This window comes from Oryctolagus cuniculus, chromosome 13, assembly GCF_051225735.1.
Source record: "Oryctolagus cuniculus isolate XC-2025 breed Fujian yellow rabbit chromosome 13, ASM5122573v1, whole genome shotgun sequence".
Classification (NCBI taxonomy): Eukaryota; Metazoa; Chordata; class Mammalia; order Lagomorpha; family Leporidae; genus Oryctolagus; species Oryctolagus cuniculus.
The window spans coordinates 104986234-104998996 of record NC_142879.1 but is presented as its reverse complement, the minus strand read 5'-3'; the positions used below and the strand labels follow the sequence as shown (position 1 = coordinate 104998996).

Below are 12763 nucleotides of genomic sequence, written 5' to 3'. Positions count from 1 at the left end.
ACCAGGCTTATTCATATTGCCATATAATGTTTTAAAAAAGATTTACTTATTTATTTGATAGGCAAAGTGACAAAGAGACAGGAGGAAACACAGAGAGACAGAGAGAGAGGTCTTCCATCCACTGGTTCACTTCCCAAATGCTCACAACTGCTGCCGCCGGACAAGGCAAAGAGCAAGAGCCCAGAATTCCATCTGGGTCTCCAATGAGGGTGGCAGGGCGCCGGTCCCCTGCTCCACTTCTGATCCAGCTCCCTGCTAATGTGCTTGGAAAAGCAACAGAGGATGGCCCAACCCTCGGGCCCCTGTACCCATGCAGAAGACCAGGAAGAAGCTCCTAGCTTCTAGCTTCTGGATTTGGTCTGGCCCAGCCCTGACCTTTTATCTAAATGCACCCATTGTTGGCATTTTTCCACATTTGCTTTCTTCTTTTCCACATACACAAGTATGCAAATAAAATCTTTAATCTTTACATATTAGTATATTTACATTATAAACCAACACAACTATTATTTATTTTATATATATATTTTGTTTAGGTTAAAATATTTAATTTTCAAAAACAAGTAACATTAGCAAACCTAGTAATGACATGTAAATTTAAAATTTTTGTTGAATAATTTGAGAATAAAGTTGAAAAGGTTACCACTTGCCATTACTATATTTTCTTTTTATTTATTTTTTTTTAATTTTTTTTTTTTTTTTGACAGGCAGAGTGGACAGTGAGAGAGAGAGACAGAGACAAAGGTCTTCCTTTTGCCGTTGGTTCACCCTCCAATGGCCGCCACGGCCGGCGCGCTGCAACCGGCGCACTGCGCTGATCCGATGGCAGAAGCCAGGTACTTATCCTGGTCTCCCATGGGGTGCAGGGCCCAAGCACTTGGGCCATCCTCCACTGTACTCCCTGGCCACAGCAGAGAGCTGGCCTGGAAGAGGGGCAACCGGGACAGAATCTAGCGCCCCGACTGGGACTAGAACCCGGTGTGCTGGCGCTGCAGGTGGAGGATTAGCCTATTGAGCTGCGGTGCCGGTCGCCATTACTACATTTTCTTTCATGTATCTTCTAACAACATTTAAAAATTTTTAACTGTATTTTTATTTATTTGAAAGGCAGAGAGATAGAGAATGAGATGCTACAGAGAGAGAGCTTCCATCTGCTGGTTCATTTCCCAATTACATGCAACAGGCAGGACTAGGTCAGGAAGCTGAAACTCAACCTTTGTCTTCCACATGGGTGGCAGGAACCCAAATAACTGAGCCATCACCTGCTGCTTCCCAGGGTGCACATTAGCAAGGGATGCATCAGAAGCGGAGAGGCCAGTACTTGAAGTAGGTACTCCAATATGGGATACAGATGTCCTAAGTGGTGTCTTTGCTGTGCCTAATGACTGCCCTAACTTTTTTTTTTGTTTTTAAAGATTTATTCATTTGAAAGGCAGAGTGACAGAGGACAAGAGAGAAAGAGAGATCTTCCATCTGCCCCAAACACCCACAACAGCCAGGGCCGGGCCAGGCCAAACCTCCAGGTCTCCCACAAGGGTGACAGGGTCACAAGGACTTGGGTCATCTTCCACTGCTTTCCCAGGTGCATTAGCAAGTTGCTGGATCAGAAGTGGAGCAGCTGGGACTTGAACTGGTGCCCAGATATGGCATGTGAGCATCAAAAGCAGTGGCTTAAGCTGCTGTGTCACAACGCCAGTCCTAGATTTTTTTTTTTCATAGTACAAAAAATTGAGTGAAAACACCGATATGAAACTAACACTCAATATATATCCAGTTTCAAATTTTACTGACCATCTCAGAGTTCTACCTTTTTTCTACCTTTTTGTCCTCCTCATATCCTATTCCCGAGCCAGGATCACACATGGCATTTTGTTGTTAAGTCTCTTTAGTATCCTTTAATCTGGGGAAGTTTTTCAGTGTTTCTTACATTTTTGAAGAGTGTAGGCCTATGTATAGAAATCCTTCAGTTTGGTGTTGTGTGATTACTTCTCCATTTGACTCAAGTTATGCGTCTTGGTAGAAGTGCTACATAAATGATGGTGAGTCCTTCTGGGTGACTCGCACCAGAGAAGGCACCTAATGGCAGTTTGTCCCATTAGTTGATCCTTTGCTTAAGGTGGTGACTCCTGGATTTCTCCACTGAGGCAGTACCTTTCTCCCTTTGTAATTAATGAGTAATCTGTAGGGAGACTCATTAGTACCCTCCTACCCACAGATGTACTTTCCAAGGTTTCAGTTAGTGAAGGATGACCATGGTCTGAAAACATAAAATTCCAGAAATACACAATTCATAAGTTGTGAAAGAAGTGCCATTCTGCGTAGCATGAAGAAATCTCATGCCATCTAGGACATGAGTCATCCCTTTATTTGGCAAATACTCCTTGTATATACCACCTGTTTGTTAATCACTCGGTAGCCATTATGGTTGTCAGTTGGACCATAGTGGTATGGTGTGTTCCAGTGACCCTTATTTTACTTAGTAATGACCCTAATGTCAAGAGTAGTATTGCTGGCAATTCAGATACATCAAAGACAAGCAGTAAATACTTTGTCATCTGACAGCATCACAAGGGTAAGAACAGCACAATGTGATGTTTTGATATAGAGAGCACATTTACATAACTTTTATTATAGTATACTGCTATAACTGTTCTATTTTATTATTACTTATTATTGGTAATCTCATACTGTGCCTAACTTATAAAGTAACCTTTGTTACAGGTATGTATGTACAGGAATAAGCATAGTATATGTGTATAGATATATGTATCTGTCATGGAATCGGGGAAACCATTGCTTGTATTTTGAGGCTATATAAATAAGCTGTTCCTTAACAAACTTTCAAAGAAGATTGGGCATTATATGACCACTATTCCTACCTGAATTCATATCTTATTATTCTTTGTATGCATTACAGTTGTTTATTCTCTAAGGTATTCTATAGTCCCCCCCCCCCCAAAGATTTATTTACTTGAGAGAGAGAGAGAGAGAGAGAGAGAGAGAGAGAGAGAGAGATCTTGCATCTGCTGGTTCAATCCCTAAATGGCCATAATAGTCAGGTCTGTCTGAGCCAGATCAAAGCCAGGAACCAGGAATTCCATCCGGGTCTCCTACATGGGTGGCAGAGGTCCAAATACTTGAACCATTTTCTGCTGCCTTCCCAGGGGCATCAACAGGAAGCTGGATGGGAAGCAAAGTACCCAGGACTCAGACCAGCACTCTGATATGGGATGTGCCACAATGCCAGCCACTAATAGTTTTAAGTTATAAGTACCACCTCTCGGGCAGGGTTTTGGCACAGTGGTTAAGATACCACTTAGGATGTCCACATCCCACGCTGGAGTACCTGGGTTTCAGTCCTGGTTCTTTTGCTTCCAGTTCAGTTTCCTGCTATCGTGCACTCTGGGAGGTAGCAGATTACAGCTCATGAAGTTGGGTCCCTGCACAAACCTGGGAGACTCAGAGTTCTGGGTTCCTGGCCCCTGCCTGGTCCAGCTCTGCCTGTTGTGGGCAATTCAGGAGTGAATCAGCGGATGGAAGATATATCTCTTTCTCTGTCCTTCAAATAAAATGAAAATAAGTAATTCTTGCTTAAAATTTAAAAGGTGAGAAGACATACTGTCTTCTAACAACTTAATAAAACAAGATTATTTCTTTCCTTTTCAGGTCAGTAGTTCCTCTGGTACATACAGGTTAGTCAATATCTGTAGACAGGATTTTATTTATTTGAAAGGCAGAGTTACAGAGAGATGGAGAGACAAAGAGAAGTATTTTTTATTCACTGGTTCACTCCCCAAATGGCTGCAATGGCCAGGGTTGGGATAGGCCCAAGTCTGAAATTTAGAACTCCATCTGGATCTCCCATATGGGTACAAGGGATCTAAGTACTTGGGCCATCCACTGCTACCTTCTGGGGTACATTAGCAGAGAGTTGGGTTAGAAGCAGATCAGCCAGGAATTGAACTAGCGCTCATATGGGATGCCAGCTGTGCCACAACACTGGCCCCCAAAGATACCAAGTTTAAATTATATAATATTCCACTGAAATGTATGAATTTATTATATTTAAGGGGTCTTCAAAGAAATAGACAGTGAGCTGGATTTGGCCCATGGGCCACAGTTTGCCAAGATGGCAAAAATACTTACATACATATATGTCTTTTGACTCACTCAGACAGCAAATATCCTAGAAATCAGATTGCTATCTTGTGCTTTCTCAGAATCAAGACCTAGGGATCTCCTGGGGTGGCTCTCTTTAACCTTGCTTTGACGGTGAATCCTAATGCAAATTTGTATCCTCACTCCGGATCCTTATTCCTAGGATCTTGCTGCATAGACGAGTTTATTACAACCAGGTATTATAACGAATACTTAGGTATTCACTGCAGCATTGCTTAGAAAAATAAAAACCTAGAAACAATGGAATTAATGATTAATTCCACAGAATTCTATGCAGCCATCAAAAAAGATGAGACAGAAGAGCAGTATTTATAGTAAGTTCACATTTCTTCATATAGTTAACCAACTGTGGTTTGTCAAAAAAAAAAGGGGGGGGGCTGATGGTGTGACATAGTAGACTAAGCCTCTGCCTGATGTGTCAGCATCCCATATGTGTGCTGGTTCCTGTCCCGGCTGTTCCTTTTCCTAACCAGCACTCTGCTTATGGCCTGGGAAAGCAGCAGCAGATGGCCCGAGTGCTCGGGCCCCTGCACCCACATGGGAGACCTGGAGGAAGCTCCTGGCTTCTCACTTTGGTTCAGCTCAGCTCTGGCCATTGTGGCCTTTCAAACAAACAAACAAAAAAAGTAGTAACTGAGTGTGAGCAGCTGCTTTAAATAAAAGGAAAACACCTCTCAAAGTCCATCTATCCCAAACCCATCATTCCTTGTTTATGCCAAATTTTAGTTCTATTGTACATATTTTTTAAAAATACTTATTTATTTTAAAAACAGAGTTACAGAGAGAGGTACAGCCAGAGAGAAAAAGGTCTTTCATTCCGCTGGTTCACTCCACAAATGACCCCAACGGCCAGAGCTGAGCTGATCTGAGCCCAGAAGCCAGGAGCTTCATCTGGGTCTCCCATGCAGGTGCAGGGGCCCAAGCACTTGGGCCATCTTCTACTGCTTTCCCAGGCCATAGCAGAGACCTGGACTGGAAGAGCAGCCAGGATACAGACCAGTGCCCATATGGGATGCTGGTGGCACAGGTGGAGGCTTAGCCCACAGTACCAGCCCCAGGATGCAGACATCTTAACCACTAGGCTATATGCCTCCTCTTGACATGTTTATTTATTTATTTTTTTAAGATTTATTTTACTTACTTGAAAGTCAGAGTTATACAGAGAGGAGAGGCATAGAGAGAGAGAGAGAGAGAGAGAGAGAGAAAAAGAGAGAGAGAGAGAGGTCTTCCATCCGATGGTTCACTCCTTAATTGGCTGCAACAGGTGGAGCTGCGCCAATCCAAAGCCAGGAGCCAGGAGCCTCTTCCAGGTCTCCCATGTGGGTGCAGGGGCCCAAGTACTTGGGCCATCTTCTTCCGCTTTCCTAGGCCATAGCAGAGAGCTGGATTGGAAGTGGAGCAGCCGGGACTTGAACCGGCGCCCATATGGGATGCTGGCACTGCAGGCGGGAGCTTTTTGCACTACGCCACAGCGCTGGCCACGACATGGTCTTTTTAAAACAAAACAAAACAAAACAAAACAAAACAAACAAAAAAACAACTATTTGAGAGGCAGAGTGAGAGAGACAGAGATAAGGAACTTCCATCTGTTGGTTCACTTTCCAAATGCCTGCAAGAGCTGGGGCTGGATCAGATGGAAGCTGGGAGCTAGGAACTTAATCCAGGTCACCCACATGGGTGGCAGGGACTCAACTACTTGAACATCCTCTTTGGCTTTCTAGGGCCTGCATGAGCAGAATGCTGGAATCAGGAGCAACGGCCAGGACCTGAACCCAGGCACTCTGATATGGGATGTGGGAGTCTTAACTGCTAGGCCAAGTACTTTCCTCAACAGTGTGCTTTTAAAACATTACACTGGGGCCGGTGCCGTGGCACACTAGGTTAATCCTCCGCCTGCGGTGCCAGCGTACCATGTAGGCGCCAGTTCTAGTCCCGGATGCTCCTCTTCCAGTCCAGCTCTCTGCTGTGGCCTGGGATAGCAGTGGAGGATGGCCCGAGTGCTTGGGCCCTGCACCCCATGGGAGACCAGGAAGAGACTTCTGGTTCCTGGCTTCTGATTGGCACAGTGTAGCGGCCATCTGGGGAGTGAACCAACGGAAGGAAGACCTTTCTCTCTGTCTCTACCTCTCACTTTCTATAACTCTAGCTGTCAAATAAAAACAAAACAAAACAAACAAAAAACATTGCACTTGTTATTACTGAATAAACAAAGAAAAAATGTGAAAGTATTTACTTACCAAGTAGACATTGCTTGCCGACTGCAGGGAATAATACAAGTGGACAATGAAAGGGCTTTTGCTCAGTGCTAGTGCATCTCTCTCAGCTTGGACCTGATGAGTCATATTTTTGTTGATCATGTCTGCTTTCTTGACAACCTGTGATCACACATGATAATAAAACCTTACATTTTATTTTTTATTACAAAGCATTCTCAGGTTTCAAATTTACCATCATAAAGACTCCAAGAAGAGAAAATATGTAGATGGCATTTGGACCTCATATTGCCATTAGGAAACTGTCAGAAAAACAGCTAATATGGTAAAACAAACAAAAACACTATTTCAAGGTAAAGCTACTTACTTTTGTATATGGCAAAAGAATCAATTCTTTTTTTTTTTAAAGCTTTATTTTTTTTTATTTGACAGCTAGAGTTATAGATAGTGAGAAAGAGAGAGAGAGAGAGAGAGAGAGAGAGAGAGAAAGGTCTTCCTTCTGTTGGTTCACTCCCCAAATGGCCACTATGGTCAGTGCTGCACTGATCCGAAGCCAGGAGCCAGGTGCTACCTCCTGGTCTCCTATGCGGGTGCAGGGCCCAAGCACTTGGGCCATCCTCCACTGCCTTCCCGAGCTACAGCAGAGAGCTGGACTGCAAGAGGAGCAACCAGGACTAGAACCTGGCGCTCATATGGGATGCCGGTGCCACAGGCACCATGAGCCACAGCGCCGCCCTCCCTCCTTTTTAAAAATATTTGTTTATTTAGGGGCTGGCACTGTGGCGCAGTGGGTTAATGCCCTGGCCTGAGGCCTGAAGCACCGGTATCCCATATGGGTGCTGGTTTGAGACCCGGCTGCTCTACTTCCAATCCAGCTCTCTGGATCTGCGCTGATCCGAAGCCAGGAGCCAGGAGCTTCTTCTGGTGCAGGGGCCCAAGGATTTTGGGCCATCCTCTACTGCCTTCCTGGGCAGAGAGTGGCAGGAGCTTAATTACTTGGGCCATCAATTGCTGCCTTCTCAGGTACGTTAGTAGGAAGCTGGATCAGTGCCAAGACTAAAACTGGCACTCTACTGGGATGCCAGTGACTTAAGGGACAATTTTTTTTTAATTTTATTTTTTAACTTTTATTTAATAAATATAAATTTCCAAAGTACAACTTTTGGATTATAGTGGCTTTTTCCCCCCATAACCTCCCTCCCACCTGCAATCATCCCATCTCCCACTCCCTCTCCTATCCCATTCACATCAAGATTCATTTTCAATTCTCTTTATATACAGAAGATCAATTTAGTATATATTAAGTAAAGATTTCAACAGTTTGCACCCACACAGACACATAAAGTATAAAGTTCTGTTTGAGTACTAGTTACAGCATTAATTCACATAGTACAACACATTAAGGACAGAGATTCTACATGGAAAGTAAGTGCACAGTGACTCCTGTTGTTGATTTAACAATTGACACTCTTATTTATGATGTCAGTAATCAACCGAGGCTCTTGTCATGAGCTGCCAAGGCTATGGAAGTCTCTTGAGTTCACCAACTCCGATCTTATTTAGACAAGGCCACAGTCAAAGTGGAAGTTCTCTCCTCCCTTCAAAGAAAGGTACCTCCTTCTTTGATGGCCCATTCTTTCTACTGGGATCTCACTCACAGAGATCTTTCATTTAGTTTTTTGTTTTATTTTTTTTTTCCCCCAGAGTGTCTTGGCTTTCCATGCCTGAAATACTTTCATGGGCTTTTAGCCAGATGCGCATGCCTTAAGGGCTGATTCTGAGGCCAGAGTGCTGTTTAGGACACCTGCCATTCTATGAATCTGCTGTGTATCCCTATTGTTCTCTCCTTTTTAATTCTATCAATAAGTATTAGCAGACACTAGTCTGGTTTATGTGATTTAAGGGACGATTTAATTTGCTGTGCCACAATGCCAGCTCTTACATCATTTTTGAGAAGAAAAAAGTTCTACTTTGCAGTTCTTATAACAAAGTCACAAGATATTAATGTTCCTAAGAAGTCTTCAGAATCTGGGTGTGAAATAATGGCACTTAATATTTAAGTATAAATATACTTTTTTCTTCTGATTCTTTCTTGTATAGGAATAGAATCAGAAAGAACAATGTTGGAAGTTTGCCTCACTTAAAAATACTGAGGAAGACTAACAAAAAAGAACCCTGAAACATGATTTCACCCATCGTTCTCCTGGATTTTGGAATCACTGTGAGGGATTGTTGTTCTGTTCACTGCTACAAAGACTACTCAACAAATGAATTGGTATTTTCATTTCAACAACTGATAATGACTGTAAGCACTGTAGAAGGAGAAACACAAATCTTGGAAACATGTAAACAAGTAAGGATTCCAATGGGACTGGTCTGAAAGGTGGGGATGGTTTGAAGGGGAGCTGAGAGGGGCCTTAATAGATGATTATGATAGGTGGAGGAAAACAGAGAAAGGTGAAAGAAAAGTACTTAAGGAGGAACCAGCAGAAACAGAAGCTCAGAGGCAGGGAAACACACAGCACTGAGAGATTATTCACTTGCTGATGTGGCTACAGTGTAAGGTATATGGAAGATACAGTGGAAACCTTGAGTCAGAACTTGGAGTGTGGCAATAGAAATATTCCAACTGAACTGGAGTAAAGGTTATACAGCTATTTAATTTACTAAACAGTACTGAGTTGTATCACTCTAAATCAAAAAGTTTGAAAACAAGGCCTGTCATTGGACAGACTTGGGAATGAAAAGGAAGGGGTTAAAAAGGACAGAAGAGATGGAATTGATAGGAATAGTTGAGAGATACACAGATCAAGTAGAGAAAAGTTAAAATGACAAGGTTCTCGCGTGAAGACCAAGGATGATGGTGGTGATATTATATGGACAGAGGACGTACAGGTGGCTCAGAATTTATGCAGTCAGGTGGAGAGGATGGCGTAAGCTTAGGCCAATGCAGTTCAGAGGTCTGGCCTAGATATACACTTGTCGATGTCCAACAGGAAGTTGGAATGGCATGGACAGACGGCAGGCTTCTGGTTGCCTTTATGTCTTCCCTCAGTGCTGAAATCTGAGTCACCTGAGACTATGGGATCGATGAATATCAAAAGTGGACAGAACAGCTTCAGATACAGGTTTAAATGTTTTAAGTAGAATGACACATACTGCTGCAATTGACTTAGGCCATATTTCAGATTGCTTTTTAAATATTAGTATGCTACAGATTCCACAATGGAAAGATTGAAGAGAAAAAAAAAGAGGCTTGCTAAATGAAATTCTTGTTTTTATAGGTCAGGTTTTAATCTATATCAAATGGATAAATTAAAATATAATCTGGAAGTGATTTAAAAATTTAATGAAAGTTCCAAACTTAATCCTGGTAAAGACCAAATTAGTAAAAAATGATCCAGAAGACACACAAAAATATGCATAGGTAACACATTTTAAAATTTCATAACATACTTATCAGAAAAGCTTCCTCCTGTTACAGCCAAAGTGTCAATCACTGCACAAATTAATCATTTTTCTGTGCTAGAAAATTCTCAACAATTCTGTATGTCAGCGCACACAGGGAAAACAAAATCACCAACTACTTAAAACTGTAGGATGCAGAAACAGGACTCAAGTCACGTCTAGGCTGTGACTCACAGCTTTGTTTTGAAGGCCCTGTTGGACTAAGGACGACGTAACCACCTGACCAAAATCTCTTTGCTTTCGGTCTGGGTCTCCTCATTGGCTACCACTAGCCAGGGAGTGGCCAGTTTTGCTGTTCGCACTCAGGAATGACTTCAGAGATCCGGAAGGCAGAGGAACGAGTGTTGATTGGATCACCGGATGTCAGCCCCAGTAGCTGACATTTTAATTTTAGCTCTCGGCAGGCTTCGGCAAGCCCAGCCACCCCGACAAGGCATTCCACAGGTGCGATGGGACAGGAATGAGGGCTGAAGGGTTGAAGCCGCCCTTTCTGCACCCGAGGCAGTCCAGTGGGGCTGAGGGAGTCAGCAGACCTAGGTAGAATGTCCTCCCCAAGCAGGCTGCCCGACGGCCGGCGTCTCCCCCACCACAGCTTCGTGTGCTGCAAGTGGGACCATGCACTTTTAAATCAGTCCCTTGCAATCTCCCACCCAGAGCTAGCAGAGGAGGGGGCTGAGCCCCTAGGGAGAATCCGGCTGTCTCAAGAGACCCAACCGCTACCTCGGTTGAGCTCCAAGCCAATCAACACACAGCAGCTGAACCCGCCCTCCCCGTCCAATGCGCACCCCCAAAGAATGACTCCATGAACAGATCGGAATGCCCTAAAAACCCTGGGCACCTCCTCCAAGCCAGCGTCCCAGTCGGTCACTCCGCCTGGTCTCCTCTCGGACCTGACGCTTCACTGTCGCTTGTCAATGAAATAAAAGTTTTTTTTTTTTTTTTTTTTTTTTTTTACAAATTGCTTCCTGGCTTTTTCTTTGTCTACTGAGCCGAGGAAAAGAACATAGGAAACTCGCTCCGGCCAGCGCCCTCCCCTCCGCGACCCCTTCCAGGCGTCCTACCTTCACAGCATACAACTTGCCGCCTTTCTGCCCCAGGTACACTTTCCCGAAGGCGCCTCGGCTAATGGGCTTCACGATGGTGAACTCCTCAATGGACGGCGGCCGTGGCACCGGGATCTTATCCACGCACTCCCCTGCCGCCGCGCTCCCTCCACGCTCATCCTCTCTGGCCGCGGTGGGCTCCATGGCTGGACAGCGCCGACGGAAGACTGCCGCGGGCCAGCCGCCAAGGGACCAGCCTCAGCCGCCACTCCCGCCAACTGGGTTCAAAGTCAGGCTCCGCCCGCGCCGCGCGTGACGTCACCACGCCGCGCTGCCCCGCCCCTCCGCGGGCGCCGCAGGGGTCCAGGCGCCGGCGCGCGGCCGGGAGCTGCCGCCGCAGACTCCACGAGGGCGGCGCCGGCGGCCCCTGACGTCATTTGTGCGGGAGCCCGGCGAACGCGGACAGTGACAGAACGAGCCGCCACTTTCCAAATAAAGCCGCTGGACCCCCGTCTTCTTCCCTGTCAGGGCCGGCAGTTATTTCACGCCCACGCGAACCCCAGAAAGCAGCTGAGTGGAAGCAATGGCCGGGAATGGCGCTAGGGTGTTTGAGGGAAGCCCGAAGCTGTGGAGAAACGGGAGGCCGGCCTGGCGATCTGCCGCTCTCATACACTGTCACCTGAGAGAGATTAAGATCGAAGGGAGACCGGGGACACCATACATCGCCGCCAAAGACCCGCGCCAGAGCGGCGGTCGGAGACTCCAGTCAAAACGCCCGCCCCGGAAAAGGCGGGGTGCTGACGCGCGGCTCCGGGATGGCGCTCGCTCGGCCCGGAAGTGCTGTGGCGTTAGCGCTTCGCCTTCCGGGCCGGCTCGGCTGGCGTTGCTGCGGCTGTAGGGAGGGGAGGCCATTTTCCGCCTCTCGGAGGAGGGGAGCCGGGAGAGAGAGCCAGAAGGGAAGAGGAAGAGCGGCCAGCGCCTCCCCGCCGGGCCGTGGACCGGGGGACCGTTGCGGCGCGCGGGGGAGGTCGCTGAGGGCCCGGCGGAGATGTTTTCCCTGTCGAGCACGGTGCAGCCCCAGGTGAGCTCGGCGCTCGGCCCCCTGTTTTTTTTGTTTGTGTGTGTGGCTTTGCCCGCAGCTGTTGGCCTCTTGCGTTCTCGGGAGGGACCCTGGGAGGGAATCGACTAAGCGACACGAGTCCCGAAGTGGATGGGAGGCGACGCTGAGAGGAGGACCCGAGGCTTTTGGAGGCGGAGGCATGATCGGAGGTTGATGGAGACCTTGGCTGATCGAATTGATAGTGTCCGGTTTTTGCTGGAGTCCGCCAGGCATTGTTCAGTGTCAGGCATTGTTCAGCGTCCGGCAGTCGGGGTTGGGGGGATGTCTCCACCGCAGATGGGATGGGAACAGAGTGAAGTTCCTTCTCCGCCGTTCTCTTTCCGACCCCACTACCCTCCCTTTTACGTGGGAATTAAACGTGCTGGAATAACTGAATAGCCACCATGAGTGTCATTTTCTTTTTGATCAGGAATGATCTGTATTTTTTCCTCCTCGAATCGTTCGCTTGTTGCAGTTCAAATTTTGTTTGGACCTAAGCCCATCTTCATGTAAAACAGGAGTGTGGAGGACGACTGGGAGGGTTTCTGATTTACTTTTTTTTTAGGGTAATCGTTTGTATATTTTGTGTCAGTATTATGTTCTTGGTTCATTACAAGAATTGTTTTTTAAGCATTTGATAGGGTTTTTTTTGAAAGTTCTCATAGTTCTGCAAATAAACAGCTTTGAGAACATTCAGACTTTAAAAATGTTTTAAAAATCGACCCTTAGCTTCTTGGTTTAAGCATATGATTGTGTCCCTT

General features: G+C 45.9%; 2 protein-coding genes across 5 annotated transcripts in view; one reads left to right on the top strand and one right to left on the bottom strand.

Annotated features, from left to right (window-relative positions):
- Positions 1–11247, bottom strand: part of MASTL (microtubule associated serine/threonine kinase like) — a 32943-nt gene extending 21696 nt beyond the window's left edge. For all 4 annotated transcript variants that reach the window (XM_051820966.3, XM_008268000.5, XM_070056099.2 and 1 more), the window contains exons 1-2: positions 10922–11247; positions 6417–6554 (exon numbers count right to left, since the gene is read on the bottom strand). In XM_051820966.3, the coding sequence (XP_051676926.3) occupies positions 6417–6554; positions 10922–11107 (324 nt within the window). In that variant the 5' untranslated portion in view covers positions 11108–11247. The remainder of the gene's footprint in view (positions 1–6416; positions 6555–10921) is intronic.
- Positions 11248–11778: 531 nt separating this feature from the next.
- The window catches only part of YME1L1 (YME1 like 1 ATPase), a 51686-nt gene continuing 50701 nt past the window's right edge, over positions 11779–12763 (top strand). Inside the window, exon 1 of the mRNA XM_002717282.6 lies at positions 11779–11984. Coding sequence (XP_002717328.2) covers positions 11952–11984 — 33 coding nt within the window. The 5' untranslated portion in view covers positions 11779–11951. The remainder of the gene's footprint in view (positions 11985–12763) is intronic.